This window comes from Calidris pugnax, unplaced genomic scaffold, assembly GCF_001431845.1.
Source record: "Calidris pugnax isolate Ruff unplaced genomic scaffold, ASM143184v1 scaffold44, whole genome shotgun sequence".
Classification (NCBI taxonomy): domain Eukaryota; kingdom Metazoa; phylum Chordata; class Aves; order Charadriiformes; family Scolopacidae; genus Calidris; species Calidris pugnax.
Window position 1 is genome coordinate 7,936,463 of NW_015094506.1, and position 20,839 is coordinate 7,957,301.

The following is a 20,839-nucleotide window of genomic DNA, read 5'->3' on the forward strand; positions in this document are numbered from 1 at the left end:
AGTAACATCTTACGGCTGGATCAATACAGCAACACTGATTTACTGTGAGATGGGCGGGTGGCCCCAAATGATATATTGGGGAAGGCAGGAGCTGTCTTTGGCTGGCTGACTGCCAAACCTCCAATAAAGGACTAGAGCTATGGATCAGCATTAGGAAATAGAAGTGAGAAAAGCATACCTATCTACTGACACGTGGTATGGAGACAGGAATTCCTCAGGAAAGGGGACGCCATACACACCCCAGATATGACCGACACAGGACAGCCTCGCAAGACCATAGTCTGCTTCTGCTTTCCAAAGATGCCCACCACTTTGCCCCCAGGCAATCTGAGAAACAGCAGAGTCAGCAAATACTAAAGCACTTTACGCAAATATTTCAGGGTGCTGAACACATGTTCTTAGATGCTACACAAGATAGTCTGCTTACTATCAGTTGTATCAGGTTTTATAGATCATTCACTGGGGCCCAACCAGCAAGACATGCTACACTAATTACAAGCCATCTATAGCACAAGATGAACTGAGTCCAAACCCTGTTTTACTCGACTGCACAGTTTACAAAGAAACAAAACAAAAATCCATAACTCCACAGATACCCAAAACATCGATGAAGCTGCCATTGACCTAGCTTAACTGGAACCCCTAAAGGGATTCACAGACTCATTAAAAAGCCTCGAGTTCACAGACTTATTAAAAATACCTTGGGTAGAAACATTTTTACATCTTCACCCTGTGTTTAAGATATATAACACATCATCTTCTATTCCATCAACACCCAAAGCCAGTTGCAACAAACTAACCCAGAGCAGCTGGAAACTGTAGATTAGTGTTGACAGTACCTACCAAATCCCACATTTTTAAACACTCTGAAATGAAAGAAGCTGTCAAGTCAGTATCTGTTGAAACCGACTACAAGACAGCCAAGATTTTTTTTTTCGGGTACACATATCCTAACATGCAGAAGAAAAGAGGTAGGCACAAGAAGAGACATCCAAGGAGCGGAGCCCTACTCTCTCCCATCACTACAGCAATTACAGAGACTTTTGGTTGCAATACTGACTCAGCAGGAGCTCTGCTTCCCTGGGGAGGCCTCAGAGGCATGAAAGAGAGAGAACCAGACTAGTCGGTCCAAGGTGAAGGCCTTTAAGGTGGCAACCAACTCCTTACATTAAGGCACACTCACTGCTCTCCTCGGGGACTGCCTTTCTGCACCGCTCCATGACAGCGCACACAGCACATGGCCGTGAGCCCGCTCTCCCCCTCCAAAGGGCAGCAAAGGCCCTGGATTCACCTGCCAGGGCAGAGAAACCCACTTGAAATCAGGGAGGAGCGCTTCATCTCAATAGCCGGCATCTCCACTGGAGACGGGCAGACGGCTCCCTTACCACAGGAACATCCAGTTTGGGGAGAGGCCGGATAACAGGGGACACGCTACCCCTGCCACTCACTCTCAGTCACAAACTCTTCTCTGCCTCCCGTTTCCACCCCACACTTCTTCCAGCAAAGCAACACTGAGGGGAGCATCACTTGAATGCCAAGAAGCAGGGTGCCGGCTGGCCGCAGTCAGGAGGCATTCATTATGACTTAAATATAAAATCCTGTCTTATTATGAAAGATCCACCCAGTACGTTTAGAATTACAAATGCAATAGGCCAGCTATGCCTTGTAGGTCCTGAAGGCACACATGCACTTTTTCCCCATGTCTTGATCTGATATTACGCCAAAGGTGACACACAGCATCCCTGGCACAGGGCCAGCTTTTGGGGCAAAGAGAGGAGCCAGACGGTTTTCGGCTTACTAAGCAATACCAATGAGCGTTTTAGCCGAGAGCGCTAGGGCAAATTTCCTATAAAAACAGCGCCGCATCCTCAAACGCTTTCGCGAGGCACAGGAGAGACTGGTTTGAAGGGTGTTATGCAAAAACTCTCCCCTCTCCCTTCCCCTGGGTAAGTTTCGCGGCACTTCACTGCCAGCACCGACGCCGGTGTGGCTAACGCGCCCCTGGAAGAGCGACCGAGCCCAGCCCGGTAACCGGCTGAGCCCAGCACCGGGGTCCGTCCCCGCTGCAGGAGGCTCCCTGCGATGCTCAGCACCTCCCTATGAGACAGGCGTAACTGACCCAGCGCCACCGCTCCGGAGCGCCGCGCCCCATCCACCGCCCCAAGCGGGACCCTCGCGGCGGCGCCGGACCGGCTCCGCGGTACCGCCACGCCCCGGTGCGAGAGTCCACCGCCGTGCTGCCGCTACGACCGCCCTACGACCCCCCCGCCACCGCCCGTGCCCGGGCCGGACCCCCGGCACTCACCGGCAGCCGCCGCCGCGCCGCTCTCCCCCCGCCCCGCGCACCAGAGCGCCCCCGCCCGCCTCGCGCCGGCCGCTCCGTTCGAAAGGGCCAATCAGCGCCCGAGGGGCGGGGCCGGGACCGGGGCGGGCGGGGCCGTTCCCGCCGCACCTGGTGCGGGGCCCTCAGCCGCCGCCGCCCTGCCGGCTTCACTCACTCTCAGCAGGGGCTCTCCGCCGCAGCCCCCGCTGGTTTGGGTGAGGGGACTGCGCAGCGGAGCCGCCCCGCCCGCCTCCCGCTTTGTAGGTGGTGCAAGGGGGTGACGGCCCCACTGGCAGCCTGGGCGTCCCCACGGAGGCCGGGTCAGGCCTCAGCATCCCCCCCCCCGCGCTGCGGCCATACGGCCGGAGGCCTGCTCGGGGGCTGCGGCAGATGGACAGGCGGTTGGGCTGTCATGAAAGCAAGGGCCTCGACGTCCCCTCCTCCCGGTGTCACCGGCTGCCGGGGGAAGCAGCTCCGCTTCCCTGGGGCGGTGGTCGGGAATTCGGTCACGGCCGGTGGGAGCCAGGGTGGCGGGTTGTCCGGGTTTGAGTGACACGGGGATAATTCCTCTTTTCTGCAATTTTACTTTTCAGTAAGGCCTCTTCTAATGCTTGGGGAAACTGCATTCTTAGAAGACTCTGAATTTGTGAAAATAGTCGCTTTATAGCCCACTTTATATATGTGGGTTTCCGGGTCTCGGTGTTTTGGAGCCTTACCAGGTGCGGGGGTGAGGAGGAGCGAGATCCCAGCACTTGACCCAAGCTGGCCAACAGAATTATTTCATACCATGAAATAAACGTTCAATTTAAATGAGGAAGCTTGCTGAGGAGTCTCTCCCATGATGGCTGTGGTCCGGAGAACTTCCTGCCCCAGTGCTGGACCCCGAGCCCTTCCTCCCTGAGCTATAGCGCTGGCAGTGTCCGACACGCGCTGTCCGCTGCTGGGGATGCACAGGTTCCTGCTGGTAGAACGGGCTGAGTATAACCCTTGGGTGTTTTATGTTGGTATCAAGATCAATATTGGTTCTTTAGTATTATTCATGTTAATCATTTTTACATTTCAACCTTTGGGTTTCCTTATTTTTCCAGATTCCCCTTCCTGGGTGGGGATGGGTCATCAGGTGAAAGAACAATTGTCTAAACAACAATAAATTGTTGTGGGTTCTTCAAACCACAGCAGGGGTGCATGCCTACCCATGGAGGAGCGGACACCCAAAGCGACCTTTCTGCGGCAGGGCACAGAGCCGTTTCTGTGCCCAATGCCTTTCTCACACTGCCAGCAGTGCAGAGTCTGTCTGCAGGACAGCGTGGTCACATGTGGGTGTCCCAGCCACCTGGTTTCATGTCGCTGGGAGCACATCCCAGCACAAGGAAACCGCCACCCTGCCTACAGCCCCTGTTAGCATCAGGGACCCCGCACCGCCTTGCACAGCGGTCAAACACGCTTACACTATTTTTCAGAGCCACTAAGCACCAACAGTCAAAATTCATAAAACAAAGTAACCTGCGATGCCCTTTCACAAAGTATAGATACTGTATTATTTTCACTTTGAAATAATAATGCAAATGAAGCTACATGTTTATATCATGAGAAGGGTTGGGGGTTTTGTGTGTGTGTGTGGCTTTTCTCCATTAGATAATTTTTCATCTTCTGAAGAAATACCATCTTGCACATCTTACGTGAACACATTTCACAGCTCAACAGCAAATGGCTGTGGGATTAACCATTTCAGCTGGTTTATTACCGTAAATATTTGGAATATATTCTTTAATGGAGGCCAAGCACAAAAACACTGCAATGAAAAAATATGAATGGAAACCTGCATTTCCCCATTTGTCAAGAGGAGCCATAACTACAATCAGTTTAATTGCAGCAGGAATTAATAGGGTTCCTCTGAGGAGTTGGTGGACTCTTTCTGATCAAGAGAATATAAATACAGAGAAAGTTATACTCACATGTGACAATCTGATAGTTATACAATATTCTGTGTATAGTGAACAAAAAGACTTTTTTGCATCCATGGCATGTTTCTATAAAAATGCAGTAAAGAAAATTGAATGTAGTGTGGGATATTTTTCTATTAAAATAAATGCTATGTGGTCCTTTAAAAAGATATTTCTCCTAAAATAATATAAAAGGTATCCGTCACTGCACATCCCAGATCTCACAGAGAAGAGGTGTGAATTTGTGATCATTCACTCTCCATGACATCAGCATCTCTGCGTGGTGATGGTTAAATGTCCGTAATTCTGTAAGACGGCCCAGAAGACATGCAAAGTGTTGAGGGTTATCTGGGTGGTGAAGTTTGCAGACTTTTTGTAGAATATCCAGCAGGGGTTCTTGAAGCCTTTCCACGGACTCTCTGTCCTTTATGTATTGTCGATCTGGTTATGGTTTTAAAAGAAAAGAAGCAATTAGCAAATATGTGCTCTGATATAATGTAAATATTTACACTGATAAAAGAATATAAAATATTCAAATATTTACACTGGGCACTGATGCTCACACCTACCAAGAATATTTATTTTCAAATTAAGAGGCAATAAAAAGTTTAACACAGTATTTTTGGTTTGGGGTTTTAATGTAAGCTTCCCACTCCCAACTAAGGAAAACTTTCAAATTTTTCAAAAACTGAAGAGTTTTAACTTGGAAATGTTTCTCTGGGGCTGTATCATCATCTCCCAGTGCAGTTCTGCACATGATTACGTCCTGCTATACATTGCAACAGCTGAGCAGCATGGCATGAGTTCTTGGAGGTGTAGTACAAGTGAGGAATTTGGCCAGTAGAGAAGAGTGGACACATAGGTCACCAGAGAGAAGTCAAATGTCCTCATCCTCAGAGGAAACTTCTTTGTTAGAAAATACTTGCCTCTTTTTTTTTTTTTATTGTTCATATGGAAGTATGTGTTTGGGTACTGGGAGAGGGAGGAAAAGAGGAGGATGGGGAGCTTTTGTCACTGAAATTTTTGGTGTAAAAAAATTTCCTAAGCCACCCTGAGACAAAGAGCAATGGAATTGCTTCACCTTCCCATCTTCCATGAAACCTGATTTGGAAACCTCAGTATCTGTCTTTCGTCCTGAAGCATCAGGCTCCTGTTCTAGGAATGCTATGACAGTTTGTTTGAGGCAATACAATTTCTCCTTATGTTGTAAGCAGAGCTAGTTAGTTCTGTGTTGTTAAAGAATTAGTTTTTACAGCAAAGCCCGTCATCAGGGCTGAGACACTATTATCTTGATACTTCTGAAAGGTTGAGTTTCCAACACTTCACAGTCGAGAGGGCAACTTCCCACCATCCTTCTGCTCTTGCCAGCTGGTTTTCATTCAGTAAAGGCTGAAGACCTTCATCACCATTCTCTATTCTAAGTTATACGGTTTCCCAGTTTCCCCTCTAAAAAATGTGACATTCCGCAGTGGTCTGTAGTGATGTACACATAACCACATCTAGTAATTTCTGAAGAAAGAAGTCTGTCCTGCTTAGCAGTGGATAGAAACCAGTAATTTTTTTTTTTTTTTAAGCAGGGTACTTAGGCACTTTTTTTCCTTGTACACAAAACCAGATGGTGTAGCAGGACATTTGGAGTTTGGATTTGTGCGCTTGTTTTCTGATTTAACAACTGGATATACTGAATAAGCATGTATGGTCTCTTAGTCTATGTAGAATATAAGTTTTTACAAGTCTCAGGTCCCACTCCTCATACTTTCTTTCCAAAACCACTGATATTTAATTCAGGATTAGAAGTTACCTGGAGACAGGATAACTATGGCTGTGAGCAGTGCATATTCTTCCTGTGTCATCTTCAGCTCTCCAATGCTTTTATAAAAATTAAACATGGGAGTTATGAATTCATCTGAGATACCTGTGTAAGAAAAACAGTTACAATATTTTTTAATTACTGAAATAATCTAGTTTATTGACACAGAGAAATTATTTAGTGTCTGAAGCCTCGACTGTCTAGGTGGGAGAAATTTACTACACAAATCAGGCCTGATGCAAGACAATTAGTTTCAAAAGTGCAAGCACATCCTTGTTTTCCAGATGAGCGTAGAAACAGACAAGCTCTGGGAATTTCTTTTCACGTGGTTTCAAAGTCTTTCTTTCAAGCAAGTCCTTTTCCTCTACAGGTTTGTCTGTCTAGCTCTTCAGGACAAGTCTCATATGTGTTTCTCTCACTGTCTGCTGGTATTCTAGCAGTCTTCTGCTTCCAGTATGCTCAGTTTGTGAAACAGTCCCTGTGTTCCCTATCTTCACATATGTAAACCTCTCAGGGTGTATGGTTTAATTCTAGCCCAACTTTACTCTACAACTAACTGCTTTGGGCATTTGCTTCAGTTGTCTCCATAAAGAGTTTTAATTGTTCCTTTTATGTAGCCTGAAACTTTAGCTAAGTCTAGGATTACCTGTAGTCCAAGATCAACTTGCTTGCAACTACTACTGCCCTCCAGCATAAACTAGCGTATTATGAAGTACAGAGCCATAAATAATTAAAATCCAGCCCAGTTTAAGGATGGGATCACGCGATTCTCTTGCTATCAGCGAAACCCTTTGGGGTTACCAAACTAGGGCATGCCGGCTGAGCTTCCTCTTACTGACTTTGTCATCAGGTCACAACATTCTTACTTAGCCTTAAATTACAGATGTACTTCATTCTGCTTTCTGGTTTAAAAGAGAAGTAGGTCCTGTGACAAAAAATATTTTTATTTTTTTAAACTGACGTGTGAGTCACTCGGAGCAGCCACTAGACTGTTGATAATGGCTGCTTGCAACTCTGAAGCAGTGACATAGACGAGATACAGAGATCTGAACCAGTGGTTCCACAACAAGAAGCCTTTTGGTCTTCCGTAGCTGAAACAATGGAAACCTTGGAAACCTCCTCAGTTCCTACAGACAAGGGCCATAGGATTTCTTGTCATTTTACTTTTAACTTTGAGCCTTTATGGGAGAAGACTTTATAACTTGGTGTGGAAACTGCATGAAATAATGTGATTTTATGTTGTAGACAACACAAAGCTGAAATCCAGGACTGGTAAGGTTTGGAGTGCATCCAATAGGGGAAATTCAAAATGAAACTCAGCAGGTGGAACTCAGGGAAAGGAAACATGAAGTCACTTGACTTAACTACGAAAAGTCACATTTTGCTGTGACAGTGAGAACTTACTTCAATCAATGGAATAGTTATGTGTCCCAACAGTGAAAGTATGGTCTTGCCGGGTGTGGTTTTTTTTGTGGCTGGGTGATGCGTTAAAGCATGTGATACGAGCAACCTATGTTCACTTCAGATTACAAGCCACAAATCTTGTTTTTATAACAAGTTCAACACTATTAAGAAGAGTCTAAGTGAATTAAGCAGATACATATGATGTGGGTCAGCTCATCCTGTGGCAGTTAGTAACACAGCTGGAGCTTCTACAGAGGAAACAATAGTCATAGCATCCAATGTTCTGCGAGGTTTATGTCATTAGTCATCAACGTTAACTATTTAAAAGTTTGAACACTTGTTATTGCTAACTTTGGGGAACCGCCTGTCTCTCTGCTGGGCAGTTTTAAATGCCAAAGTTCCTTGCAATGTGACATGTAAAGAACACACACGTATGACATGCCAAAGTCTTAAAGTTCACATGAATCTAGAAACAGGAGAAAAAGTAAGTCTAGCAGAGCCCTAAAGCAGGGCAAACGAACTCCTTTTGTGGCAATAAATAGCTTAGTAATGACAGGAGAAAAGTCCAAGACCAACTGGATATTTTTAGAAGTCTGTGTGCAAGGTATCGTGCCGCTGGGCATGATCGTCTTGGCAGCAGACAGGAAATGGGAGGAAGTGGGCTGTGACTAAGACTCCCACCATTTGTTTCTCATATTCATCTGATTATTTTTTTTTCTCTTTCTTTTTTTGGGTCAGGTTAGTTTTCAGCTGGATGAATCCATTGTTTTGCTGACCACAAAGCTCCTCAAGTCCTACTGTCAATATTGCAGAAGTGAGATGAAAACGATGCTGGTGAACAGGGTACAGAGTAACTAATTCAGGTCCTCACTGGCCCAGGCACTGTATAGGCATAAACAATCCGTGCCCCAGAAAGCTTATAATCCAACATTAAGAGACTAAAGTAAAAAATGAGTACAGGCGTGGAAGCAAATGAAATGATGGCAGAGAGCTTCTCTGCACTACTGTACCTGAAACAGAGAAATAAAACAAAATAGAAGAGGTGAAAGGGAGTGAAAAGGGATGTTTCAGCAATGCAACTGATTTACTACTTTTACTAAAGAGAACAGAACCTTGAAATCTTTAAATGGATATACATCACAAGACAATTATGAATGAAACCATGCAAAATGACCAATTTTGAGACAGGATAATGGAATTTTTTCTTGATTACTACTTTTGCCTTCATCCCGTCTGTGCTGGAGTTTCCCTGGTATATCATCCTGTATGCACGTTACACAAACCGCTCTCCCATCACAAGAGGGGGCTGTTTTCTAATGTGATTGAAACCGCTTCAGTTTGGATTTAATAAGCTCCACCGGAAAGCAAAAAAGCAGGAAGCAGATGTTTATAGTTCTTTCCTTTTTTTTTTTTTTTTCCTCCTTATCTACTGTACAAGATGTTGTCACTTCAGGTTATCAGAAAAAGAATTAAAAACGATTTTGTGCTCATAACTGAAAAAGCTAGGAGAAGTGAATTATATGACTTTTCAAATGTCATTGTTACAAATCATACTCCAAAATTGAAAAGAAATCAAATAGATTAAGTTATATTTCTGGCATCAGTGAGAATGGAAAAGTTAGCTCTGTCTAACCCTCTTTATTTAGATCAGACAAGAACCCTGCACACAGTACAGGGTCAGATAGGCAGAGCTTCCAGGGCAGCGTTACTGGTGCCTCCTTCTTAATGTTTTTTCAAAAAGGTTTCAAAATCTATGTTTCATGCAGCATTATGGCAAGAAGAACAAGCCCATTGTGCATTATTCTGAATTACACAGATTTCTGCCTAATCACCAGCCCAACCTTATCATCTGTGGAAGATGCTGCAATTCATTTGATTGATTTTGCTATGTTAATGCATGATGGGCTTTAAACCCCCCGGAATTCAATGGGAAATACTACCTTTACTGAGCACAGACTTGCAGAGCTAGACTGGAGCAGATTTAAACACCTGAGCATTATTCATGCAGCACCCCTTACTTCTTGCACAATTTCACTCCTATCTGTAGCTTAAGACTCAGCATTGTTTTAGACCTTGCCTATTTTAGGGATTTTTCCTACAATTTCTGTTTCAAGGCAAAAGGACTGTTGCTTTTTAAGGTTTGCAGTTTCAGGCCATGAATAATTGGTTAGCATGATCCTGGAATAGATGTTTTTACTGTGATATTGAGTCAGTATCGCCAGCTTTTTGAGACCAGTATTCTCACTTCTATTATGTCTGTTGATTAAAACTGAATAGATTAATCTATTGCAAGAGGAAAGCTTGAGAGTAAGTACTAATTAACAGTAACTAACACTGTGTGATTAATATGGATGAAGAGATCTTTTTTTCTTGATAAACGTGAAGGTGCCAGTGGATATTAGACCAAAAGTATATTAGTGGCTGCTTAATGAAAATAAAATATATTAATTACTTGCAAAATTACATCTTATCTTTCATGGTGTTTCATCTACCAGACCTGCTTTCCATGCTACTTCCGAGCTCTGCCTTCTAACCTGTTCAAATGCACCAGTGGCCCTTTAAACACTGACTGAATTCACTGTGTTGATGCTAAGAGCCGAAAAGGGGAAAATCCAACCAGCAGAGAAAACACACCAGTGCATGTTCATGTTCTCCTCTATCATCATCTTGTGGAGGTTAAATGGCCAACTTAAGTGAGAGGTTAGCATGCGCCAAGGAGAACTCACAATCCAGATAGCAAAATCCCATCTTCTCAAAAGCAATCAACAGGACCACTGCAAAGCCACCATTGCAAGTAAAGAAATCTTAGTTTTAAAAAAACAACACAAAACAACAAACAAACCAAACCTGCAAGGAGGATGCAAATCAAATTGCCACACACTATCTTTTGGCAGTGGCCTGAGTTCTTGCAGGCAGGAGGGAAGTGGGTTCTGGCATACAGCAGCAGCATCTGCACTGCCTTGAGCTAGTCTTCATACATTGAGTCTATTTAAATAAGTTTTTGGCCTGGAGAAGCACACTTACGCAGAAGAAAAGAGATTGGGTCCTCTGACATCTGTCCTTGTTTTCATGGGTATAGATTAACTCTGTAGACATGACTTAAACGCTTTTATCAATTTTATTTGACATTCAGGAACATGGCACTGGCTTACTCAGTGTGGTAGATTGTGCAGTACCGTGTACAAACAGAAAAGCTCTTTCCTACACTCTGTAAATTTAAAGTGGTCCAAATTTCTAAATATTTTGGGCAGCATGCCAGTTTCAGATGGAGTCATAGAACCCATCATTTGCAGGTATGTTTAGAAACAATGTGCTAGATCTCTCTTAGATTAGGTTATTTGGACTCAGCAGTAAAGATCATCTCATTCTGTTTCCCTGCACAAACTCCAGCACAATGGGGTTTTGAAGTGCTACCGCTACTCAGTACTAATAATCAAATAATAAAAGCCAAAGGTAGTAGAAGTGATTAGGTATCCATTGTTCCAGTGCCAAATTTTGGCCTTGGTTGCAGGAGTCTCTTGTCCAAATCAACAGGAACTTTGTATCCCACATTCAAGGGCAGATGGTGGCCTCTTGCCAATGCTTTGAAATTGTGGCTATTTCTTTTTTTCCTTGGATCTCCCTGTACTTCAGCACCTGTAACCCATCCAGGAAGGCAACAGTATATTTCACAATGTCAGATGTCCTGCTGCCAACCAAAAATTTGGGTCCAGATTCCTCTGCTTGTGTCCATATCAGATAGCATCTTATTCCCCAATACCGAAATTAGTAGAAATGCTCTGTAAAGTAAAATGATGAAATGAAGATCTATGCCTCTTCATGGCTGCTGAAAGCAGGTGTCCTTGGGAAAACAAGCTATAAACGCTCACTGAGAAAACATTCAGTATTTCAGCATGGTTTTTAAAAATATTGTACTGCCAGAAAACGGGGAGACTTTGCTTTCAAAATAACACAAACTAAGCATTAAATTGCTAGGAAGTCAGCCTTTCACAGAATGAATCAATCAGTCCCAACTTGGTGTATGCATAGTGAAGCATCGAGTAAGATGAGTAAGTGGCACAAGCTCTCATTAACATCAAATAAAATCTCTGTATTTCTCATTAAGTCTCAGTATTGGAGTGAATAGGAAAGGATTTCAGTCTCAGGAGCAGCTAATGAAAGAATTTCCATAACACCTTATGGCGAAAGACCATAAGGGCACAAACAAAGGCAGTCACTGAGATGTGCTAGGACTTGAGCAATATGCCTAAGCAAAGAAATAAAAATACACCTCATCAGCATGAGAATAAAAATGAAGGCTGCTGATGCTCAAAGGTCATCGCCACCAGATCTCTGGCTTTTTTATCAGAAAAAAAAAAAAAATCCATTCCATACAATCAGACTGGAAAGGCATAAATATTAATGGATAAGAGCAGCTTCCAAGTGGACATGGTGGCAGGTGACAGAAGTCTGGACATCTTGTGACTTTTAGACAGGATGCCCACCCCCGATTTTATGGATACAGAAAATCAAGGCTTGACAATAGGACTTATGTGACATTCAGACAATTGTGGGCAGAAGTTCTGACTAACAGCAATAATTTATGGCTGATGGCCTGACAGTGTTTAGTACCTCACTAGGAGCCATGAATAATCCTGATTCTGCTTCTTCATTAAATACCTATAAGTTTAATTTCTAAACTCTCACTCAGCTATTACTGCATTCCCTCTACTGCTCGCTATTGTCTTTGCAGAGTGTTTCAGCTTGCTGCATTTAGTCTTTTTTTTTCAGTGAGGTGTATGCAAAAATAAAAAAAAAAAAGTCCCTATTTCCAAGTTCATGTGTAATTCTCCTGTGTTGTTTTTTATTTATTTATTTGACTTGAATTTAATCTCTTCTGGCTATTTTATCTCTTGGACCAATCCATAACACGATAGTGGCCAGTTGCAGTTTCTAGTAGCATGTGTTCTTACCAGTTAAGGCTGGAAGAGGCTGCTTAAGTTTCTATCCTAATGCCACATTTAGCACAGGGTATTAGTTGGCCTAGGGCCCTGGAGTCCTAAGACAAGCAGGGGTGTGAAATGCTCTGCATGTATATATATAATATACATGAAAGCTGTATGTGTAAACAATGATAACAGAAGAATTTGGATGCCTTTCTTTCACTTTGTTTAAACTCAGGACACCTGAAAATGGCCATGATTTAAACCACAAAAATAAGATGTTTCACTAGCAGATATTTTCCAGCAATTACTCAATTTGCCTAAACACTTCATTCTGGAATTTATCATAAAATAAGACAACACGCACAGAAAAACTGCAGATCTTAAAATCAAAACAAAAAACCCTGGTAGCTTGTGTGACAAACAGGATTCCTGTGAAAGTTCAGTGAAGACTGAGAAATACAATTGGGAAGCATGAAAGCACTAAATCTACCTAGTAAAAAATCCTTCCTCTTGTAAATCAATCTACTTGCATTTTTGGTGCAAAGGAGTGATGCCATTAACTGACAGGCAGTTACCAGTACTGAAAGCATGGGCAGAGAGGCAATTAAAAAAACGCATTTCAGCCTTTTTGTAGAGGGGACATTGCCAAGTTGGCAGATAGATACGCTCCAGTATGCAGCAATGTGAGTCCAAAAAGAAAGACTGGAAATTTTGAGTGACTTCTGGGTCTGTGCAGTAGCACTTACAGTTAAATAGCATCGGTAGCAGCACTTCAGTTAACGCTGCTACAAATGCAAAGAGTTACAAGCTGCTTTTGTTATTCATTGTCACAGCCCCATTAAGTGCAGCCAAGGAAAAAATTTTTAAGTAGGCTTGAATTTGCACAGAGTGGAGAAATAAAATACATGTAAAAGGGTATTCTCTCCTGTTTTCTGGCTGTTAATGGGAGGAAAGAATGCAGGCAGCAGCGAGTAAGCTGGTTAATATATTATCCTCCTGTAATACAGGAGGGAGAAATTTCCCTTTATGTGCCCAGCTTGTTCCTGGGGACCTCGAGGGAAGGCGTTTCAGAGATCCTTCTCCAAGAGCAGTAAGATATATGTGTATATATACACAGTAAAAAAAAAGTTACTGTGTTTCATTTCTCAGGAGCTATTCACTCCAGGTTTTCTTCTGATACAGAATTTTGAATTTACCTTGGAGGGTTTTTTCCCCACAGAAAAAGGTATTATGGGAAATCTTCCTTTGAAATAAATAATGCCACATTTGAAATCATTACTTGTCTTGACATTTTCTTCTACACAAAATCCTATTTTTTAAATCTGTTTCATGACAGGTAAATAACATTAATGCAGGATATGATGTCATATTCCAGCTATTCATGTTATTTTATGAAGTGCTATGTTTAAGTCTAGAACAAATTTGCAAAAAATAATATTGCATCTCCTCTGGACTCAATAGTAGCAAAGAATTAACACGCTATTTTAAAATTATGAGTAAGGAAAAGTTATTGGTATTATATAATGGCTTATGTAATGTCCTGGATCAAAGCATTTCCTCCTTCTATTTTTTATGAACAGTTGACACCTTGAACATGAAGGTTGATACTCACTTTACAGACTAGAGGAGAGAATCTTTTCAGTAATCCTATATTCATATGGAATCATTTCTCTAAGACCTACTTTTATCAAAAATATAGGTTATAATCCAATAAAAAAGTCTCTTAATGAAGACATTTGGATCCATGATAACTCAATTATTCCAGGAGCTATCTCCGGCCTTCTCAGCATACTACTCTGCTTACGGAACCTGGATCAGAAGCCGTTCATATCATTCTAGGAGTCACCATTTCCAGTCCATCAAACCATAGCCTCTTATAATAAATCAAAATGACAGAAATATAAAAAACTACAAAATATAAATCTAGAAATGAGCATGCTAAGTCAAACTAAATAAATACCTTCAGCAAGTGAACTATTTTGAAGTCTCCTAACTCCTTTTCAGAGTTTCAAAGATATAAGTGTTGGCCTAATTTTTGCATACATTAGTAGCACCTTCACATTACTGATTTTAAAAGAGTTTTAGAACTGAGTTCAAGCCCATTTCTATGAGTAGTATTGAGGTTAAACATTCTCCTGTCTCTTCTCCTTCTGACTATTAAAAAGGAAGGCCAGAAGCCAGAATCTATAGACGGACTCTCTGATTTGGAACTGGTTTTACATTTTAATTTTGCATGATAGGTAGCTGAGGGTTGGATAAAGTTTCCTGCTCTATATGGAAAAAGGCAAAACATTCAGTATTGCATCAGTGGAGCACAAAGAATACATAACAATGCAAAATATGTCTTTGCCTGCTTTAAGGAACAAACAATATTCAGTCCTGTCTGGCTTTTCATATTTATTAAGATTTATGTCTAGAAACAGTAGAATTTATCACAGCCACTGAGTGGTCCTTAAGAAGCAGAAAGTACACTGAGAACATGCCATGTTTATGATTCTTCTATGCACCTTGTGACTCAGTTTTACCAAACTGACCCTAAGAATAGGTGGTTCCCCCTCAGTCATCTTTCTTTTTTTTTTTCCTATATTATAATGATTGCCTTTGAAAGCATAAATATTGATATTTTATGTGAATAATTTGAATGGTGGTGTTTCTTCTTCATCACTATTTCATGCTTATCATTGGAGACTTGCACTGGGTTTATTTGATGTAGTGTTATTCATACTACTTGCAATGTATTTATAAATAAACCTTTACTTTATGACCTTTCAACTCAAGGCTGAGTTAGACTTATTCTGGGTAATACAATTCAGATAACCTGTTTCAGTGCTAATAAACAATTTTACTAGCTTTCCAAGGGCAAAATACTGACACAGAAGTGGTGTTTGTTTTTCCCTTGTTAAACAAGATACTTACCGCTATTGCGAATTCTTTCTTCTAAAAGGACAGTGTGTCCCGTAGGAAGTTTCCTACTGAAGATCTCAGCTGAGCGTAGGAACATGGCTTCTACTGCTGAGCCCTTCAGCAAAGCAATCTGATCTTCATGATCAAGGGTTTGGAAGCCTGGGGAGATATTAGCGATAAGTAAGGCACCAACAGAAAAGTCCCTGCTACTTTCTGTCCTGAAGTTCTTGCAAGTGAGGTGCTGCACATCTGAGTAGCCTTGATGTTAATGTCAGTAGGGTTGCCAGGTGCTGTGGAAATTGAAACCCAGATTCCAGAACATGACACAGATTTGGACCTCACCAAAGTTTACAAGAATTATATTTGTCTTTCATTGTTCATGGTACTTTAAGAGAAACACGATAAGCAAAATCTAGTGGCATAGCATTACTAATAGCCTGGTACTGCTCCCTAACATCTGCCATTTTTCCACTAGAGCTCCCACAGCCATGCTGCTTTCAGCCCTTTCTGTGCTGTGATGGCAAAACCAGCATTTGAAGCATGTAATTTTAAATATTTCACCTTGCCTTTGGACTAATATACTATTTTACATAGAGGCTTCCTGTTGTGTTTTAAATATGCATTTCTCTTTTTGGAGGGGAAAGACTCCAAAACCCACTGAAGAAATCAGGACAAATTTGGTAACTTGTGTGAATACACAGCCGCTCCTCCAAAGAGGAATGGGGAACTGAAAATCATGGAAACTCTCCTCATACTTGCCATTCCAGGTACCCACCTTATACATACCCTCTGATTCTGTGAGGAAGCACAGAAAAAGATAGAGTAGAGAATGAAACAAAGGTGATAAATACTGCCAAATGTACCCTAAGTCAACACTGAAAATAGTAGATTATTCAATTACAAAGCTCCTCCCTTCTTCATTTGCTGCCAGCCAGTATCCCAGTTAGCATTAAAAAAATATAGTTACAGCTGCAGTACTAGGCTTTGAAGCAAGCCTGTAACACACAGAGGAAGGGTCAATATGATGGGAGTGCCAGGAAAATAATCTTTTCGTACAGCTAAGTGTTACAATGCATCTTCCTTAATTACAAGGAACCTGTACCATGCCCAGTGTTAACTCTTAAGGTAACATTAATTTGGGAGTTAAAAAAACAGTAATGATAAACTCAGGTTTTCAGTGCTTGTCCATAACACACCATGCAATGACCATAAATATTGGTGTCACACACAAGGGGAAGTTCTTGTTTAGGACTCACAATTCAGTGGATTTCATGACCTAGAGGCTTTGCTAGAAAGGCAGCAAAGCTAGTGAAGCGGAGTCTGGCAAATGTTAGCGGTAATATAGAGGCAGACTATTTGGCATTGCAGTGATATATGAAAATAAAATCTCTCTAGAGATACCACCTCTTCCCTGAGCATTTTGTTTGTTACTAAGTAAAAAGTGCCACATCTCAGAGTGGCAGAGTTTGAATTATTCAATGTATTATTCCTCTGAGCACAAAGCTCCTTTTCATAGGCAGTCTCTGAAGAATGCCTGTGTCAGAGGGGGAGGCATTTTTATAGTCTTCAAAATATACACAAAAATCACCAAATGGCAACTGAAAGACATGTAAACTTTGCAATAACAAAATTTGCCCCAACACACTGGATATACCTGGTAGTTTTTTTGTGAATTCCACAAGAACCTGCACGTGACTGGTTGCCATTTCTGTTAAAATCAGAAAATTTCCTTCAGCACTGAATTCCTCGTGTAACTGTTAAAAATCAAACCAAACAAAATCTGTTAATATTTATTGTCACTTCACATTTAAGAACATAAAATGCAGGAATTATTAGGCTGGATCAGGCAAGAGGTCCATGTAATACTGTAAATTGTCTCCAATAGTTGCCAAAACCAGGTATTTTGGAAGGCAACATAAAAAGTATAAGAAGTTGACAGTGTCCTTTCCTCTGGAGTATCTGTTGTACTTTCAGTGTCTAGCAATCAATTTATTTAGGCACTTCCTGAGCAAGAAGTTCTATGCGTACCGTAATATTTAATCAAAAGCCTTGTTCGCTATGAATTTGTCTGTTTCTTTTTTAAAGATATTTTGGTTTTAACCTTCTGAGCTTCCCATGGAAATAAGTTACACAAGTTAGTTATGGGTTATTCAGCCTTCCTCCTGCAAGTATCTTCCTTTTAGTTTTCAAAGCTGCTGACACAGGAATTAATTTTCCACAGTCACTTTGATTTTGGAGGTTTTTTTAAGTTCAAACATGGTAGTTTTGTAAAAAAATATACTTCTTTTAAACCCTTTTCCCCTCTTCCCTGTTTCCTAATCTTTTTCCATCCTATCATGAAAACTGGGAGTTCTTAAAGGTAATATAGAATTTCTAGAAGGTAGAAAGGAAAAGGAAGGAAGAGGGGATTAAACAAAAATACAAACTTGGAAAATACTGGGAATTTGTGTTCAAAAAAATGAAATATTTTCAAGCTTCTAGGTGTCTTTATAGAAAGGAAGCTTGGCTGCAAGTTGAACTCAAATCAGTGACAATGCAAAAAACAAAGCTCCAATCAGCAATGGTTAGATCTGAGCATAAAAATGTATTTCCAGAGTTGAAAGCTTTTTCTTAGCATTTAAGTTTGATAAACAAATACGTGATCTAACTGTTGACTGAATGGGAGAATGAATTTTGAAGCTTTGAAGCTTTTATCCATAGTTTGCTCTACTACTTACTACACCTACTTATACTAAACACAAATATTTTCTGCCATGTAATTCTCAGCTTCCATATCCACATCTCAAAAATTAATTAATCAATGTACTTACTAGCTTTTTTGACACCTCCTGTGGTATTTGTTGTTTACTGTATGAATCCATGATGTAATCAAGAAGGTTCTGCTGTTCTGGGGTAAATTCTACTTTCTCCTATACTGGCAAAAAAAAAGCCCATCATGAAATGCAGTCATAGAAATGATCTAGTATCTCTTGCCTTAGGCAAAAGCTATACATCTATTTCTCACACTTGGAAACCAAGCAGAACAAGAGGTTTGCTTGTCGCTGAGATTTCTATTGAAGTGTACAGAAGAGAAGCATATAATACTTCTAAACTGCATGAGTTTATGTGGTTTATTATTAGAAATAAATAAATGTTTAGCAGATAACTAGGTATGCTCACACTTTATTATCACACCTCACCATATGCTTGAATATGTATCACAGAAAAAAATACTCATTTTATAGATGCTTTACTGAGTTTTGACTAAAATGATCAGAAATACTTCAATACACAAGGTATTTCCTTGGCTTGGTGGGAGATGGAGTTTTAATTAATACAGACAGCTCCAGAGAGTTTGCAACTACTCCATACTCACTGTACTAGCCACACTTAGCTCAAGCATCACCACTACTGTACAAACTATTACAAGAATTTTCTTACCCTATAAATTTTAGTTGTAGATGTCACTTGTTTCGTGTCATGGCCTTCGTGATCTTCATTGGCAGTCTGATCTGGAGGCTGTTTCACATTTTTCCGTAGCCTTTTTGACTTGCATTGTATTTCTGTTAACAGACCTTGAACACATAATACAACAGATAGCAATTGGATTTATATATGCTTCAGGCACTGAATAGGCACATAAATATGCCCATGAATGCCCTTTATACTAACAAATCCGCTTACCTGTGCAGATCATTTCCTCAATGTGTCATTATCTTTGGATGTGTGTCTAATGCGACATACTAGGCACACACTAATGAGTAGTCTGGCCCAGCAGGAGCCCATCTGCAGAGCAAAACAGTTGGTTCTGGTGACCCAGAATCCACAGGGTGTGCATGTCAGGGATCTTGCTTTGGACCAGCTCTAATCTGGTTTTACAGACAAAAAACCCATTAGAGATGGGAGTGTGCTGGGGTGTGCCTTTGGTTTAGTTTCATCGAAAGAAAACCCTTGCATATGCTCCAACAAAGCGCAGCAAATAGGAACAATTGGAAGACCATCATCAAAAGTGTGCTCCTTATTGGATCCAAAACAGTAATTGAGGTGCAGCTGTTCTTACACAAAGGGCACTGGACATTTTCCATAATCTGTAAGTCATGTAGTGCATCAAGCTGTAGTGCAGAATCTTTGCACAGAAAGCCCACTCAGAAGAGAGGACTCCAGGACTTTAGCCTTTACAATGTCACTATGCAGCTAGACTAACAGTGGAAAATGTAGACTCAGATGTAACTCAGGCTGGCAAATGTAGCTTTAAAATGTATTTATTTAAAATGTTATCCAGTTGGTCTTGCTATTTTGAATTTCATTGTATTAGAGGACTGAATAAAGCCCTGGTTATACTATAGAGTTTTACTTGCCTAACAAAAGGATTTTTGCATTTGTGGATCGTGTCTAGAATACATTTCAGTACCTTGAACCACTGAGCATCCTTGTGTGGATGTTATAAAAACTAGCAATTTGCTTGTGCTAACAAAAGAAAGGGACAATAGATACCCTACATAACCTGTGGAAGACAGCCAGAAAGCACAAATGAAAAAGTAAACAGCTAAGTATTCATCTAAAAATAAACCTATCAGCACAGGGCTGGTTTTTGGGGTTTTTTTGAGCTTCTTTCAAGTATCCTTCCCATTCTTCACCTTTGAAAATGCAGAGCTGGAAAGGAGTCACATTCAGTGAATATATGATGGTGGAGGAAGATACCATGAAAACAGTGAATTTCGTTGTGAATGTTTTTAATTTCCTGTTTAAGCACTATATAAAATAACCTACCTGAACCGCTGAGAAAAGAGGAAATTTACATGATTAAAATAAGACCTGCAAATAATACCTTGAAAGGGGGGAATAGAAATGATGGAGATAATAATTGGTACCAAGCCATGTAATTTGTGCTGCCGCACAGCATCATAGATTTCTTTTTCAAAATTATTCAGTGCATCCTTTAGTGGTGTTAATGGGCTTGTACTGTTTTCCACCAGCTTAGGATCTGGTCTACTACCTTCCAAGGGAAAATTTGGTTTACATTTGCCTTAAGCAATAAGACAGATTTTTCTCATGCTTCCTGCTACTGACTGGTACCTTGACATCTTATTCTGAATCCATTTAAGTTAGCTGGGAAACTCATGTAAGATACAGGAGTTTACTGTTTACCTGAGAGATAGTTAGGTTTCAATGGCTATTACCTTCCAGGAAGTGTGGCAGAACCTGGGTCTTCCCTAGGCAGATATTTCACCCAAGAAACTTGCAGTTTATATCAAAATGAGAGCAAATGACTGGAATTGATGGTTAGTAATTTTGATCTGTCTGTGGCTTTTGTATAAAGTGCAGAAGTAGGATTGTTGAGTAGCCGTGCCATAAACATTTATAAGACTTTACCTCCTTGTTCAGAGGAAAAAAAGAATCCACAGAGCTTGCAATTACGATCCTACAAAATGAGTAAGTGAAACAAAGTTCAAGGTAACCTTTTAGTTCCCAGACATTTTTTTTTTATATAGCACACTCCAACTTAAAAGCCATTAAATAGTACCTTGCCAAACATCCTCATTGCAGTGCA

General features: G+C 41.0%; 1 protein-coding gene across 4 annotated transcripts in view; it reads right to left on the reverse strand.

The window, feature by feature from the left end:
- Window positions 1-4,035: 4,035 nt before the first annotated feature.
- The window catches only part of NR1H4 (nuclear receptor subfamily 1 group H member 4), a 42,563-nt gene continuing 25,759 nt past the window's right edge, over window positions 4,036-20,839 (reverse strand). For all 4 annotated transcript variants that reach the window (XM_014963194.1, XM_014963192.1, XM_014963193.1 and 1 more), the window contains 6 exons: window positions 18,730-18,863; window positions 18,120-18,218; window positions 16,964-17,063; window positions 15,322-15,468; window positions 6,068-6,181; window positions 4,036-4,707 (listed from right to left, as the gene is read on the reverse strand). In XM_014963194.1, coding sequence (XP_014818680.1) covers window positions 4,469-4,707; window positions 6,068-6,181; window positions 15,322-15,468; window positions 16,964-17,063; window positions 18,120-18,218; window positions 18,730-18,863 — 833 coding nt within the window. In that variant the 3' untranslated portion in view covers window positions 4,036-4,468. The remainder of the gene's footprint in view (window positions 4,708-6,067; window positions 6,182-15,321; window positions 15,469-16,963; window positions 17,064-18,119; window positions 18,219-18,729; window positions 18,864-20,839) is intronic.